This window comes from Trachurus japonicus, chromosome 1, assembly GCF_045865225.1.
Source record: "Trachurus japonicus isolate A0001 chromosome 1, Traja_1.0".
In the NCBI taxonomy this organism is placed as follows: Eukaryota; Metazoa; Chordata; class Actinopteri; order Carangiformes; family Carangidae; genus Trachurus; species Trachurus japonicus.
In genome coordinates, this window is record NC_140907.1 from 20,839,532 (window position 1) to 20,853,780 (window position 14,249).

The 14,249-nt window shown below is 42.7% G+C and overlaps 1 protein-coding gene across 1 annotated transcript; it reads right to left on the reverse strand.

Annotated features, from left to right (window-relative positions):
* Positions 1 to 364: 364 nt before the first annotated feature.
* On the reverse strand, positions 365 to 7,180 carry spcs3 (signal peptidase complex subunit 3). Its single transcript, XM_085779900.1, has 5 exons — positions 6,926 to 7,180; positions 5,939 to 6,014; positions 2,140 to 2,214; positions 1,933 to 2,048; positions 365 to 622 (listed from the first exon to the last, which is right to left on the reverse strand). The coding sequence occupies exons 1-5, from the start codon at positions 7,066 to 7,068 to the stop codon at positions 490 to 492; spliced, it is 543 nt and encodes a 180-aa protein (XP_085636026.1). The 5' UTR covers positions 7,069 to 7,180; the 3' UTR covers positions 365 to 489.
* Positions 7,181 to 14,249: the final 7,069 nt, after the last annotated feature.

The following is a 14,249-nucleotide window of genomic DNA, read 5'->3' on the forward strand; positions in this document are numbered from 1 at the left end:
TTCTGGTTCACCAGAATCTCTCCAGGCCTCCTCTCTCCTTATCCTACAGTATCAGTTTCTGTTTGTCTGTTTTCACTTTTACCGCTTCTCCCTGCAGTCTTTCCAGTTTTAGCTCTGCTTTTCTTACCTTTAGTGTTAAATCAGACATTTTATTGCTCGGCAACAGTGACAGACAGCCACATTGTGATTGTCCATCCCATTCATATCTTAGTAACGCCCAAATGCATAATACAATGTAGGCACAGTCATGTTTTCTAACTTAAGCACTGAAAAAGGATCAGGATCTTTGTTCACAATACGACTAAATCTGGTATTTACATGAGTTGTCTGCAAACATGTGGATGAACTTGTGACACGGACACAGTTTCATCTTCCACTTTTATTACAAACCAAAAATTCAATTTTCACATATGAAGACAAACCAGTGTATCCTCTGTCCATCAGTTTGAGCCTGTGCTTGTCTGATGAACAGTGTGTGCATCTGTCATTCTAATAGCTCCTGGTGGTCTCGTACGCCTCTGGGAAGGGGAGGCTGACGTGTCCACTTCCGGCCACTAGAGGCAGGATTCCAGCGTTGGGAACGACGTTCCAGGACAGCGTCATAGTGATGTTCTTATTGGCTCTGGAGACGAGACGCACTAGAGTTAGTCAGCCAATCACTGTACAGATACAGGTTGTATTGACTTAAAGGACAATTCCAGGCGAATTCAACTCAGGGGTGTATTTTCATATCATTTTAGGTCTAAAAGAATGAATCTGAAGATTTTCAGTTTAATCGCTCCTGTTTTGCGGTAGTTGCGTATGTCCCTGCATCGCCACGGCAGCAATGAATGGGAGTGGATGTAAGTTCCGCTGTTTAGGCTGTTTACAGCCCTCAAAGCCGCAATTTTTTTCCACAGACAGCGTCAGATGGCGACTCAAACATGCACCGAGAAGTTTATTTACTTCAAGCAAGCCGACATGTTTGTAAAACTAGATCTAATTCAAAGTCTCCCGGAGTCTCGCGCGAGACCCAGTTGCCGTGCTCGGTGTGTTCAGGAGCAGTGGGAAAAGCTACCGTTTGTGTCATAAACACAGGAATATCAACTCTTTACTTGCTTCAAGTAAAAAAAACTTCTCGGCGCATCTTTGAGTAGCCATCTGACGCTGTCTGTGGAAAAAAATGTACACTTCAAGCAAGTAAAGAGTTGATATTCCTGTGTTTATGACACAAACGGTAGCTCCGACTGCGCCTGAATACACCAGCACTGCAACTTCGGGCTCAAGCGAGACTCCGGGAGACTTTGAATTAGATCGACTTTTACAAACATGTCGGCTTGCTTGAAGTAAATAAACTTCTCGGTGCATGTTTGAGTCGCCATCTGACGCTGTCTGTGGAAAAAAAATGCGGCTTTGAGGGCTGGAAACAGCCTAAACAGCGGAACTTACATCCACTCCCATTCATTGCTGCCGTGGCGATGCACGGACAGACGCAACTACCGCAAAACAGGAGCGATTAAACTGAAAATCTTCAGATTCATTCTTTTAGACCTAAAATGATATGAAAATACACCCCTGAGTTGAATTCGCCTGGAATTGTCCTTTAATGAGTGAAGAATGAACGAAAGGATGCAGTCTTTTCACTTTTACTACCTAACAATGTAAAGTATTGAGCCGCGTAGAGCCTACCAGACACTTTTAAGGTGGAATGTCTTATGTTACTCAAGCACAAGTTCTGATTGAAAATCAATACAATATGAGGCCTAGGACCACAGGGGAGGTTGAGACCAATTAGTAATTATAATTACAGTTTTAATGTTCATGATTTTTCAGTACTGTCAGGTAGTTTGATCTAACTAAAACAGCTAAATACAAGTTCTGCAAAACTACTTTATAATCGCCAGCCTTTTCCATTCCACATTTGAAAGAAATCAAAACCTGTGTGTCTCTCACCTGAGACCATTCCCGTCATCAAAGAAGAAGTATTTAGACTTCATGTCCCGGAGAGTCAGTTTGGTGTTTTCACCTCGAAGGACGATTTTATCCCACAGCACCACCTGATTCAGAGACTGAGGCACATGCAGAGTTTATTTGTCAAGAGGCCATAAATTTAACTGAAAAAGAATAATGAGGTGTGTGTGCGTATTGAAAAAGCCTTACATTACTCCTTGTGGCGTACTCAGCAGACAGATAGAGGAACAGCTGTTTAACGTTCCAGTCAAAAATCGGCTGCAGATGTAGAACAAGTTAAGGAAGAACAGGAGCACACGTATTCACCCTGGTCCAGTTTAGGTCCGTCTCTCACACAGAGGTCAAGTCAGCACCATAGCAACAGGGTGTATATGAAGTCAGGACTGACAGCCGTGCACACAGTATGAATGAATCAATGTATGGATTGGATGGAAAGAGGAGAGTCAGTGTTTGAATATCAGAACCATCTCATTGGGCTAGTGTGAAACCTACAAACATCCTGATGGTGTCACTCCTGTTTCCTCACTGCTTTAGGTGACGTGAGCCAGAAATGTGCTGCTGCCAAGGAAACAGTGACTGAGCTGTGGGCTATTTCCTGAGTCATGTTCTTTCTTTGCCTGTCTGTTGCTAGACCATGAGAAAACTTTATAACAATAATCTTTTTTTTCTAGGTTAATTTACAACAGGCAGCAAAAATGATATTAGTCAAACTACAGCAGGGAAAATAAGTATTGAACGCGTCAATAGACTTGCATGGTGAGCATGCATAGAGGCCATGGCGGTTAAATGCATTACTCATTGTTTTGTATTTTATAACTGTACTTGCTCTCTAAAGCTCCCTGTCAGTAGTCCTTGGCTCTTGGACAACTCTTAAGATTTCTGAAGAAATCTTGAGTGGACCTGGTCGTGGCCAGTTTATGGTAAAATGTTGTTCTTTTCAGCTCCCGATATTGGCACTACCGGATAAAACGGTGCATTCAGACACATCTGTAACCGATGCCATCAGTATACTGCAACATAATCATGAGATGCCTCTTGTGTGACACCTTGGTGATGAGAAACCTTTTTATCGGCGTCAGTTTGGACTAAACCAGCTGATATTACTTTGCACTGAGGGACAGGATTACTTTCTAAATACCGACAGACTTTTGCACCTCCTTTTCTTCATGTGTTAAATACTTATTCCCTGTGTCATTTCACTTTATTACACATAGCTTAATTTACGGACATAAATGTTTGGATTTCTTTGTGTGTGTGCATTACTTGGGCTGTAGCCAACATCTAGTGAAAATTCCATGTCAATAGCTCTACTAGAAATATGTTTTCTGAGAAAAACGATGTGTTCAATACTTATTTTTCCCGCTGTATATGTGTATCATGTCTGTGTGCTCAGATTTAAATGTCTTTAAGTGTTTTTTAAGGGGATAGTTCAACATTTTTTGGCAAATTCTCCTATTGTCATAACCCCTATAGTCATAGGAGTAGGTTCTAGACTTGTTCGGTATACCGGTACTAAATTGGTACCGGTATACTGGTATATTGGTACCGAGATTATGGCAATTGGCGAATTTGCCAATATGTTAAACTATCCCTTTTTTTAAGTATCTTCACCTCCTAACACTAAAACTACAATAACTGACAAACTGTTGCTTGCACACTGTCTTTGTTTTGTTTGATATCTCTGAACTCTCCTCTTCCACCACCAGACATTTGAGATTTATCCTACAAGCTGATTTTTTTATTCAAATTATCGAGAATGCTAGAGGTAACAGTAAAAAAATATGGCAGAATATGAATAAATTAACAGGAAAACAACCCAAGCAGGAATCTAAAGGTCTGGAATTAAAAATCGACAATAAGCTGGTGAGAAACCCTAGTATCCTGGCTCAGGAATTTAACTATTTTTTCATAAACTCAATAGAGGAAATGGTGAAACAGTTCACACCTCTCGAAGTTTCTGAGCAGCAGGTTTCTAACCTGTCTGACAATATCGAGCCTACATTTAATATTCAAGAAATCACAAAACCAGAAGTCATTGATATCATAAGTAATCTGAATAACTCAAAAGCCAAGGACATACACGGGCTCGACACCAGTTTCTTGAAATCACATAAGGAGGCCATAGCTCCCCCACTTGTGCATCTAGTTAATTTATCGATCAAAAACTCAACTGTACCTAAGGCATGGAAAATGGCCTCAGTTACTCCAGTATTTAAAGCTGGCAACAAGTCTGATTTAAATAATTACAGACCTATTAGTATTGTGCCCGTAGTCTCTTAAGTTATTGAAAAATGGGTCGCCAAACAAGTTATTGATTTCCTTGGTAATAGCCTTACTCCCTTACATCCCATGCAGTTTGGGTTTCGACCTTTCCATTCCACCGAGACCGCGTTGACCATGTTCATGGAGAGAGTTAAGTGTTATCTGGATGCTCATGGATGTGTTGGTGCCGTCTTTTTAGATTTAAAAAGAGCGTTTGACACCGTCAACCACAAGGTACTTTTATCTAAACTGTCTCTTTTTAATTTTTCTTATCAATCTATTAAATGGTTTGACTCATACCTGTCACATAGAGAACAACGAACTGTGGTGGCCGGTGCCAGCTCCTCTTTTTTGGGTTGTCCAGTAGGGGTCCCCCAAGGGTCCATACTGGGGCCCATTTTATTCACATTGTATATTAATGATTTACCCGATTTCTGCCTAAATGTGGACGTCCAGCTCTATGCTGATGATGCGGTAATTTTTACTAAAGCTAAAAATCCTGAGGAGGCAGCACGGGTGCTTTCTACAGCACTTACACACATACAAACATGGCTTACAAGTTCATGTCTTATTCTGAATGCAAAAAAAACTGTTTGTCTATTTCTGTCGAAGCAATCTGCTTCTTCCATGCCTTCTCGCTCAGGTGTTTTTTGGGTACTGACGAGTTGGAGGTTGTTAGTGAATTCAAATATTTAGGTGTGGTTATAGACTCTAAACTTTCATTTAAAAATCATGTTAAAACGTTATCAAAAAAAATTAAATATCACCTTAGCAACTTTAAGCAAATCAGAGGTTCGTTGTCACAAGCAGCCGCTTTGATGTTTCTGCACTCTATGATTTTTTCTCATTTAAGCTACTGTATCACCAGCTGGTCTATGACCGGATCTACTATCGTGAAACCAGTTGAGCTTCTGTACAAAAAAGCACTCAAAATCTTAGACAAAAAAACGGTATCTTACCATCATTGTAATATTCTAGTGAAATATAAATTGCTGAGTTTTCCTAATTTTTGTAAATTCTCCTCTGCATGCCTAATATATAAAGTACTTCATGGCCTGGCGCCATCTCCACTTAAAGAGTTTATTGCATTTAAACAAACAAGGACCACCAGGTCAATCACTAACAGGGACTGTGTGGTTCCGTACAGGAAGACCTCTTTCGGTCGAAATGCCCTGTCTACGATGGGAGCTACGGTTTGGAACACACTACCTTTGCCCATAAAGGAGTGCCCTACTCTGTCTACTTTTAAGGGCCGCCTGAAGTTATGGCTTAGAGCCAACCAGGCATGTGATCACTTTTAATGTACCAACACTGTGTAACTGTGTACTGATACTGTGGTACTGCGTACTGATACTGTGGTACTGTTACCTGTTAATGTATATTTGAAACTGTAATGTGTTAAGTGTTATAGGTGCGTACGTGCATGTGGGTCGGAGGGGTGGGGGATAAGGTGTATTGTTGTGTAGCGATCTGTGATATCTGTCTTAATGTGTCTTAATGTAACTTTTTATATACCTTTGTTTTATGTTTTACTGCCATGCTCCATCAGGCAGGGGGACTGCCAACGGAAATTAGCCTTTTGGCTATAATTGGGTGCATTTACATTTTATTCTTTTAAAATGTTCATTGATGTACACTGTCCCTCTTAAACAAATAAAGGAAATTAAATTAAATTAAATTACACAACTCTTCTTCTGTAGCTTTGAGTAGCAGTAGTGAAAAGGATATCAGCCGTGAGGTCAAAAGTAATGAAACCCAGGTCGCTGCGCTCTCTGGGTCCTGTGAAGTCATCAACGTTCTTCCTGTTGAACAGAGAAAACAAATGGAGGAAATGAGGTGAGAGAGAGATCTAAAAGAGAAGATGCTACAAAGTGCAAGTCAAAACACAGCTTGTAGTTCAAACACCCTTATTCATACACACAGTTCATCTGTTGACTCTATTTACTCTATTTCTGGCATTATAAAAGCTACAGATATATTTAATATCATGCTGTAATTTTGGTTTAGATTGCTTTGATCTGCTATGATGATATATAAGGTGTATTGTTTTAACACAACAGTGGATAAAATGGATAATACATTAACCAAAATGAGGAAATATGTCAGTAAGACACCCCTGTTAGAGCAGCATCTTGACAAGAGCCATCTGTGTGTTTACATGACAGTCTGGGTCTGTTTTCAATTGTTGACCAGAGTGTACTTGTAAATCTAGTCCAGATATAGACCTAGTGTAAATCAATAATATCTTTTTCGAACCGATGCTCCGTGCTCAGACAGACCTCACTTCCCCTTCACACCGGAAGTTGACTACAGTGTCGTATCACAGTGAGAGTGGAGCAGACAGAAGCTGTCCGCTGTTAGTGTGCTGTCTTTCTCCGTCACTGTTTGTACTGCATGAACACATTAAAGCACCTGTGAAGCTGGGATGCCCCACAGGCTACCGTAGCTGCTAAACCTCAGTCAGAAAACACGGTCAACCCCCAGAGCAGAGCACACATCATCACACACACACACACACAATGAGGGCTGCACCCGGCGGCTGCAGGCTCGAGTCCCCACCACCACCGAGCAGAGACCCGGAAACAGCTTTAGGAGGGAGAGAGACGAGTGTTTTGAGCGTTTAGCGCCGTTCACAGACCGGGTGCACGTTAGGAAAGCGTCGACCGAGGAGGCTTCGTGATCACAGCTGCTACGGACCACGGGTGCTACTCACAGCATGACTTTGGAGACGTGGATGTCCACAGGAACTCTCCTGTCTTTGAACGCCGTGGTGACGAAGCAGCCGAAGGTAAGGGCCGCCATGACGCTGAGGGAGAAGGCGAACAGGGAGTTCGCTCTGGACAGGACCGTGTTCATAGCGGCGGCGATGGAGAGAGACAGACCGCTGCTGTAACAACACAACACACTGCTGTACGAGGCGAGCAAAGCGGAAGTGTTAACAAACTACATGCATTCGAGTGGGAAGCGTCATAGGATGACACGTATTTCCTTTTTGTGATTTTCAAAATAAAACAACCACAGGCCCACAACTATGGGCAGCCAAAGGGGTCGAAATTCGTCTGGTTACCAGAGGCAATACATACAATTTAATTAATTATTAAAGGTTGACTATGTAGAATTACAAGAAAAACAACAGAAAAAGAATTCCAGCAGTCGATTGCCAGACCGTTGCTAGGTAAAACGGGCCGTTGCTAGGGACTCCGCTCTGATCAGAGGACACAGAGGAGGAGGACTAAGCAGGATATTTACCTTATGTTTCATTTTTACCGTCATTAACAGCATAATAAATGACTTGTAGCTTGTTACAGGGAGAGTGGAGGCTCTCTGCCTTCCACACCGCTGCTGCTCAGAGCCTCAGAGCCTCCGCTGTCACTGCTCTCGTCAAGTTGGAAAAAAAAAAAAAAAAGGAGCTCCGTGGCACCGAAAGTCCGCGGAGATAAACGTGTTTATGACAGATAAGACTACACAAATACACCCATCCTAACATGTATATGATAATCCATTGATCCACCGATTGATTATTAAAAAGGCTTTGTTGAAAACAGACACATATGACCGGGAGGAGGCAGGAAAACAGCGGATATCTGAGCGGGGTCATCCCTGTTCCCACAGCCCTATGTTCCCTCAGCCCTGTGTTCCCTCATTTCTAACTTTTGTCGTCACTGAAAATTAGGCCCTATGTTCCCTCAGCCCTATGTTCCCTCATTTCTAACTTTTGTTGTCACTGAAAATTAGGCCCTATTCCCACAGCCCTTTGGTCCCACCATTGGTTGGGTTTAGGCAGAGCGATAGATATCGCTCTGGGTTTAGGCAATGAAGAAAGGAGTTGGTTAAGTTTAGTAAAAAGACCAGGTAGAGGCTAGACAGGCCAGATAGACAGAGTCCAGATAGGTAGAGAGAGTCCAGAGGGAACATAGGGCTGAGGGAACATAGGGCTGAGGGAACATAGGCACGCTCCCATCTGAGCCACGTGTCGGCTACAGGCAGGTACGAATGTAAACAGAACGTTGACAGAAAGTCATTGTCGAGCCCGTCAAAAATATTAAAAATAATAATTCAGACTAAAAAAATTTTTTTTATGGAAAAGCAATACTTTCATTCTGTACCCCTCTAAAGGCCCCATGGATGTATTATTTTTGAAAAAATATAGCTTTTAATAAATATTCTACATATTCAACCTTTAAATTAATAAAAAGTGAATTTTATTTAGGATAAATAATTTATATTTACCTGATTTAAATTAAATTTGAGAAATAAAGAGTAACCATAACAACTGTCCCATATAAAATGCCTGTGTGAGAGCTGCACCTTGAGAGGCACCTAGGCAGAACGAGACAGAGAAGGGGATAATAACAATAAAAGTCCCCCCCCCTTCCTTACTTCCTGAACAATTCTGTGTGATTTTGGTGTTTCTACAGTAAATATTTTGCTGAAACGTGCGATTTTAAAACAGAGGTCCATTCTGCTTCTCTCAGAAAATCTTTGTATTGAGAGTGAGCTAAGTCACGTGCCGATTTGGTCTGATCTGGGCGGGGTTTGAGCAGCCGGTCGGCCATGATGGAAGGAGACGCTATCGGTTGCCAGGGGCAACGTCATCAGAACATCACAGAGACGCGACTAAATTCTAGCTCTTTTTTGCGCCAACAGATCAACAAATTACAAGAAAGAATAAGGAGAAAGTAAATCACTGGAGCAGTTTTTAACACAACAGTGATTTCCGGCATTGTAAAACAGTAAATTACGGAGTAGACGATTTTGTTTTGCCCATAGTAAGGCTTTTGCCGCCGGAATCCTTCCATCATGGCGGAGAAGGGGGGTGGGGCTCTGACATGGATGTATTAGGGCTCTGAGCTGGTACTCGGAAGTCGCTGTGGAACGTCCACTGAGTGGCAAAAAGACGAGTGGCAGACCCGCAAAGTTTAAAAACGACGCAGTAATGAAGCGATTTTCTCCGAGCCCATACAAGTCTGACATGTCTAGCTTTGCCAGCATGTAAAGCATGCATGACCTAACAGAGCTGCCAAAAATCTTGAGGATACTCATTCCGACCATAGGAGGCAAAAATTGTCGGAATGATGGGACGTTTGATATAAAATTAAGTGTTGCCATTTAGACAATAAAAGCCCTATGTCGGACTGATGGGATGTCGGAATGGTGGTTGCCCCCCGTAACTACTGCAATAGTTGTTTCCCAAAAGCTAATGGTAGATGTAGCAATTGCTGGAAATGTCACCGTAGTTAACCCATAATTACCTTTCCACTGCCTGTAAAGTGTAGTGGCCTTTGTTCCTCATTGGTGGGGAGGTTCTCTTTCTCTACGGTCTCTGGTGGAACCAAAAATGGCTGTCCACTTACCAAGGTGCTCCTCAAGTTTTTGACAAGATGAGGGACATCAGACACGAAATAAAGCCTCCTGTCTGGTTTTGACGGGTAAGGGACAGATGTTTCTTTGTGGTCCACTCCAAAAGCTCTCCACATTGCCTGATTGGGGCTGCCCATGTCGGTGGTGATGGAGACTACATGTACTGTAGGCCGATGTTAGCTGCTCTCCCAATGATGTCCAGAATGATCGGCTTGTACGACACTCTTCCAGCAGTGGGATGTCCACTGTAGTTGAAAGCCACTACTTGTTTCCACCTCATCGTGCTGCCTCCCAACATGAACACTAAAGCATGTGTTGTTCTTTGGTGGTCAGGTAATGTGACATCACCGTACAACTTTCCTGATCTCCGGTGCAGCTCAACACTGTTGTGATTGACATCTCATCTATCGTCAAGACACACTCCCTCTCCATATTGGTCAGGCCATCCACCTTCAGCTTCAGCATGTCAAATACCTCCAATAGGACTCCTGGTTCCATCTTTATGTGCTGCAGTCTCCTTTGCAGGGTCCGAATTTCTGGAAGGGGAATTTCCATTTCTTGAAGCAGCTTGTAGACGGTTGTCCCTGTAGTGAAATGAAGTTGTACAACTTTTTTGATTGTAGGCTATTATTTCACCATCTCATGGTCCTCTTATTTTTCACACCAAGAGCTTTGATCTGATCTGGAGAAAATACTGATTCCAATTTTGTTTTGATGGTCACATTCTTTTGGTGTAGGGCTGCATTCATCCTTTTCTGACGTCTTAGTTCCAACAGTAAGTTTCTTGTTTTGGCTTTATTTTTTTCTAGCTCTGCCCTCAGGTCTCTCTCTCTCGAGCGCTGCTCTCCATTTCCTCGCTGTCTTGACCTTGCTTTTCCTCTGTTCCATCACTTTCCCTTCTCTCAAGCTCACTTTCTTGACCCTGATTGTCCTCTATTCCACCACTTTCCCTTCTTTTAATCTCATCACTGCGGGGAACATAGACCCCTTTTTCTAAAAAAGGGTTCTATGTTGGAGAATGGTGTTGGAGAATGGTGGCCCCGGGAGATTTTTGGGAGGGGCATTAAAATTCGGGACTCTCCCGGGAAAATCGGGAGGGTTGGCAAGTAGCCTATGTACAGATGTGCAAAACAAACTGTGTATCAATCAGTCCAATCAGTGATCTTGCTTCAGTAGCTTATTAGAGCATTTGTCTGGTTGCTCACATCCACAAGATTTGCTAAAACCTGGTTTATGCTTCCGCGTCGCGGCGACGGCGTACCTACGGCGTAGACCAGACGCCGTCGTTGAGCATTCGAAGTTCTGCGTCGAGGGAACGCGTTGCTTCTGGTCACAGTAAACAATGGCAACTGAAAAACAAACGCTTTTATTGCAAATGTTGAAGCGCAGGTGACAGAGAAGACGTTTGCGCAGGTGGTCTGTCCGACCAGTCGAGGCTGAACGGGTGAATTACCACACTGACGTTCTGAGCGGACCAATCACAGTCCTTGTGGTTCCCATCGCGACGCGTTGAATGACGCATAGTCAGGATTTTTTTGGAGGTGCACGTCAGGCTACGGCGTAGGGTCCGCCGCGACGCAGAAGCATAAACCAGGCTTTAGATAGCAGGGAGATTTCTTTTTAATTGCCCACAGTGTAGAATATTGGCAGGCCCATCTGGTATCTGATAGTCTTTTCAGTGCGCGATTGGTGGGCTCAAGTTCTTGCTGCTTCTCTATGAACACCTTGAGAGTCACTGTCCCAGAAAAACTGTTGTACAGCATCAGATCAGTGTTATGAACGATAACGGGAGGGGGTTTGATCGCGGTAATTTCAACACTGTACATTAACGCATATATCTATTTGTCTTTGTCTGTTCGTAGTCCAGGGCAACCTGTCCCGCTAGCGCACCTGTGTTTTGTGTGTGTGTGTGTGTGTGTGTGCGCGCGCCTGCATGCGAGAGAGAGAGCGGCAGGAGGGGCTGACTGGCGGAGGGTTGTTGCTAGATGGCGTACATGAGCTGCAGGAAGTGATGTCCTAGAAAACATACAATCTTTACTTAGCTGTGCCTAAACCCAACCAATGGCTTCACTTGCTTTTTAAAAAATATTTTACACGTACATGTCAGTTTTAATAAACGTAACCAGTCGGGAGTTCTCGACGAGATTTGGTAAGATTCTACGTCACTTCTTGCAGCTCATGTAGCCTACGCCATCTAGCCACAACCGCGGAGGTGAGAGCCGGTGAAACGCTGTTAAAAAAAACTTTCTGTGCAAGACTATGGTAAACACTTAATCGCCCGAGCATTTAATTGAACCGGTGTTTATTATGCCAAATGAGGTCGGACCCCGGCGGCTATTAGAGCACGGGCGTGTATTTGCATGCGGGCAACTATTTGGTCATCTACCGTAGGTCCACATTATTTATTGGTATGATAACCTTTAGAGGATTAGCTTAACAATAATTATCATGCTGTACATCGGTTGGCTTGAGGTGAACTTTAAACTCGCCGCTAATTATGAAGAGTTTATACCCATGCTAGTGTTAAAAGACAGTCATAGTTATCTCAAGGAAATTTCAATCGAACGCAACTGGACTTGGTTATTTGTCTTTGAAGACGTTTCACCTCTCATCCACGAGGCTTCATCAGTATATGCTTGCATCTGACCAGGCTGGGACTGGTCCGACCAGGCGAGGTGAAACGTCTTCAAAGATAAATAACCAAGTCCAGTTGCGTTCGATTGAAATTTCCTTGAGATACCCCATCATTGGGTTTTATGTCATTGAACACCTCGTAATTAACAGGGTCAGTCAAAACACAGAGACAAGGAAAAACTTTTGAAAATAAGTAATGATAGCTTTTCCCCCTATTAGTGTGCAAAATTCAGCTAGCGGTGACATTACATTACCAGGAGGAACCATTATTGGAACAGTACAGTCAATTAGATCAGTATATCCTGCCGACATATTCAGGTAAGATTGCCCATCTGCTGCATCAGTCCACCAGATCCAAGCTCAGAGCTCCAGTGAGGGAGCGCCCACCTGTGACCAATGGTGTCACAGGCATATCAGTCTGTCCCAAAGCCTTTATACCAAGAGATGAAAGACTACTTACAGGATCTGATGGAAGAGTGCATGGAAGAGTACTTGGAGGGATTAAGAGACAAAATATACATTTGAGGAGCATGTTAAGGATGTGAGGAAAGTATCTCAGCGTCTGAGGGAGAGTGGAATAAAACTAAAACCCAAAAACTGTGGCCAGCTGTTTTTTTGTTTTGTTTTTTTTTTCCTCTCTTTTGCTCTGCAGGTGGCAATGCGTCGCCTAGCATTGTCACCTGCTGAGTAATTTGCAACACTGTAATTGTAACTGCTGCTAAACACCCTATGGAGGTTATTGTCTATCGTCTTAAATGTTTATCGTTTTTAAATGTCTGATTGTAATTTTATTTAATTAAGTGCCATGGGACTACGGATGGAAATTAGCTCCCAGCTAAATCCGACATATTTACTGCAATTAAATGTTGTGTTTTCTTGTATGTTCATGAATATGTGAGGTCCCATTTCAAATAAACCTTTAAATAAATAAAAAAATTAAAAAAATAAAGAGCAAGGGCGGTACCTTGGCAGGATTGTGTCAGCAGAGGGCAGCAGGATAGATCCCGCATATACTGCTGCAGTGACAGCCCTGAAGAACAAACAGCCACATACTGTTGGTGAGTTAAGAGCAGTGTTGTGACCGTTGAGCTATTACAGGCAGTATATTAAAGACTTTTCAAGAATTGCTAGCCCCCTGTATGACTTGCTCAAAGGAACCGCGGACACTGAAAGCCTGCAAAATAAAAGGAGAAAGTGGCAGGCAAAGCGGAATAGCAGAGGAGTCCCATCCAGCACACCTATCAAGTGGACAGATGTTTAACCCAGCCTCCTGTTCTGGGCTTCCCAGAGTTTTCACAGCCATTTGTACTCCATACTGATGCCTCCAGTCAGGGGTTAGGTGCAGTGTTGTACCAAAAGCAGAATGAGAAGCTCCGTGTAATTGCTTATGGTTCTCGACTGAAAATTATCACTTGCATTCAGGCAAATTAGAGTTTCTTGCTCTCAAATGGGCAATCACAGAAAAGTTCTGTGATTGATTACCTCTATATGTGCCATTTTTCCACAGTCTATAGTGATAATAACCCTCTTACATATGTGTTGTCTGCTGCTAAATTGAATGCAACAGGGTGTAGATGGGTAGGCTATCATAATTGGCAGATTTCCATCTCACAATTAAATATCGCCCTGGGAAAGAAAATATTGACACAGATAGCTTGTCTAGGATGCCCAAAGATATGGAAACATTCATGGAAGAGTGCTCAGCGGAGATGTCGTATAGGGTAGTTTACTTACTCGCTAATAACAGGAAAGTAGGCTTAACTTGACTAAGCACATTTCTCATGAGTGATCCAACCACCAACTACTAACTACTTACTACATGAAATAATAGCACCTGCCATGTGGTTTTTTAATAAAAACATTTTTAACTCTGAGTGACTCATTGTTGTGCATCTAAAAATAATAGGCTCAAAAAGGTAGATTGCCCTGCACAGCTAAGAACTTGCCTCATAGGAGACACATCTGTCTGTCTATCAATATACCGTATAGCCTAAAGATCACATCATACAGTCTATGATCATAGTACATTGTCTTAAAAATAC

What these genes read in the sequence shown, in the direction of transcription:
- spcs3 (XM_085779900.1), bottom strand. Translation starts at nt 7,068, where the DNA reads ATGAACACGGTCCTGTCCAGAGCGAACTCCCTGTTCGCCTTCTCCCTC. An exon ending in CACGTCTCCAAAGTCATGCT is followed by an intron (nt 6,015 to 6,925) that starts GTGAGTAGCACC and finishes TCTGTTCAACAG; the next exon opens with GAAGAACGTTGATGACTTCA. An exon ending in AGTACGCCACAAGGAGTAAT is followed by an intron (nt 2,049 to 2,139) that starts GTAAGGCTTTTT and finishes CATGTGCCTCAG; the next exon opens with TCTCTGAATCAGGTGGTGCT.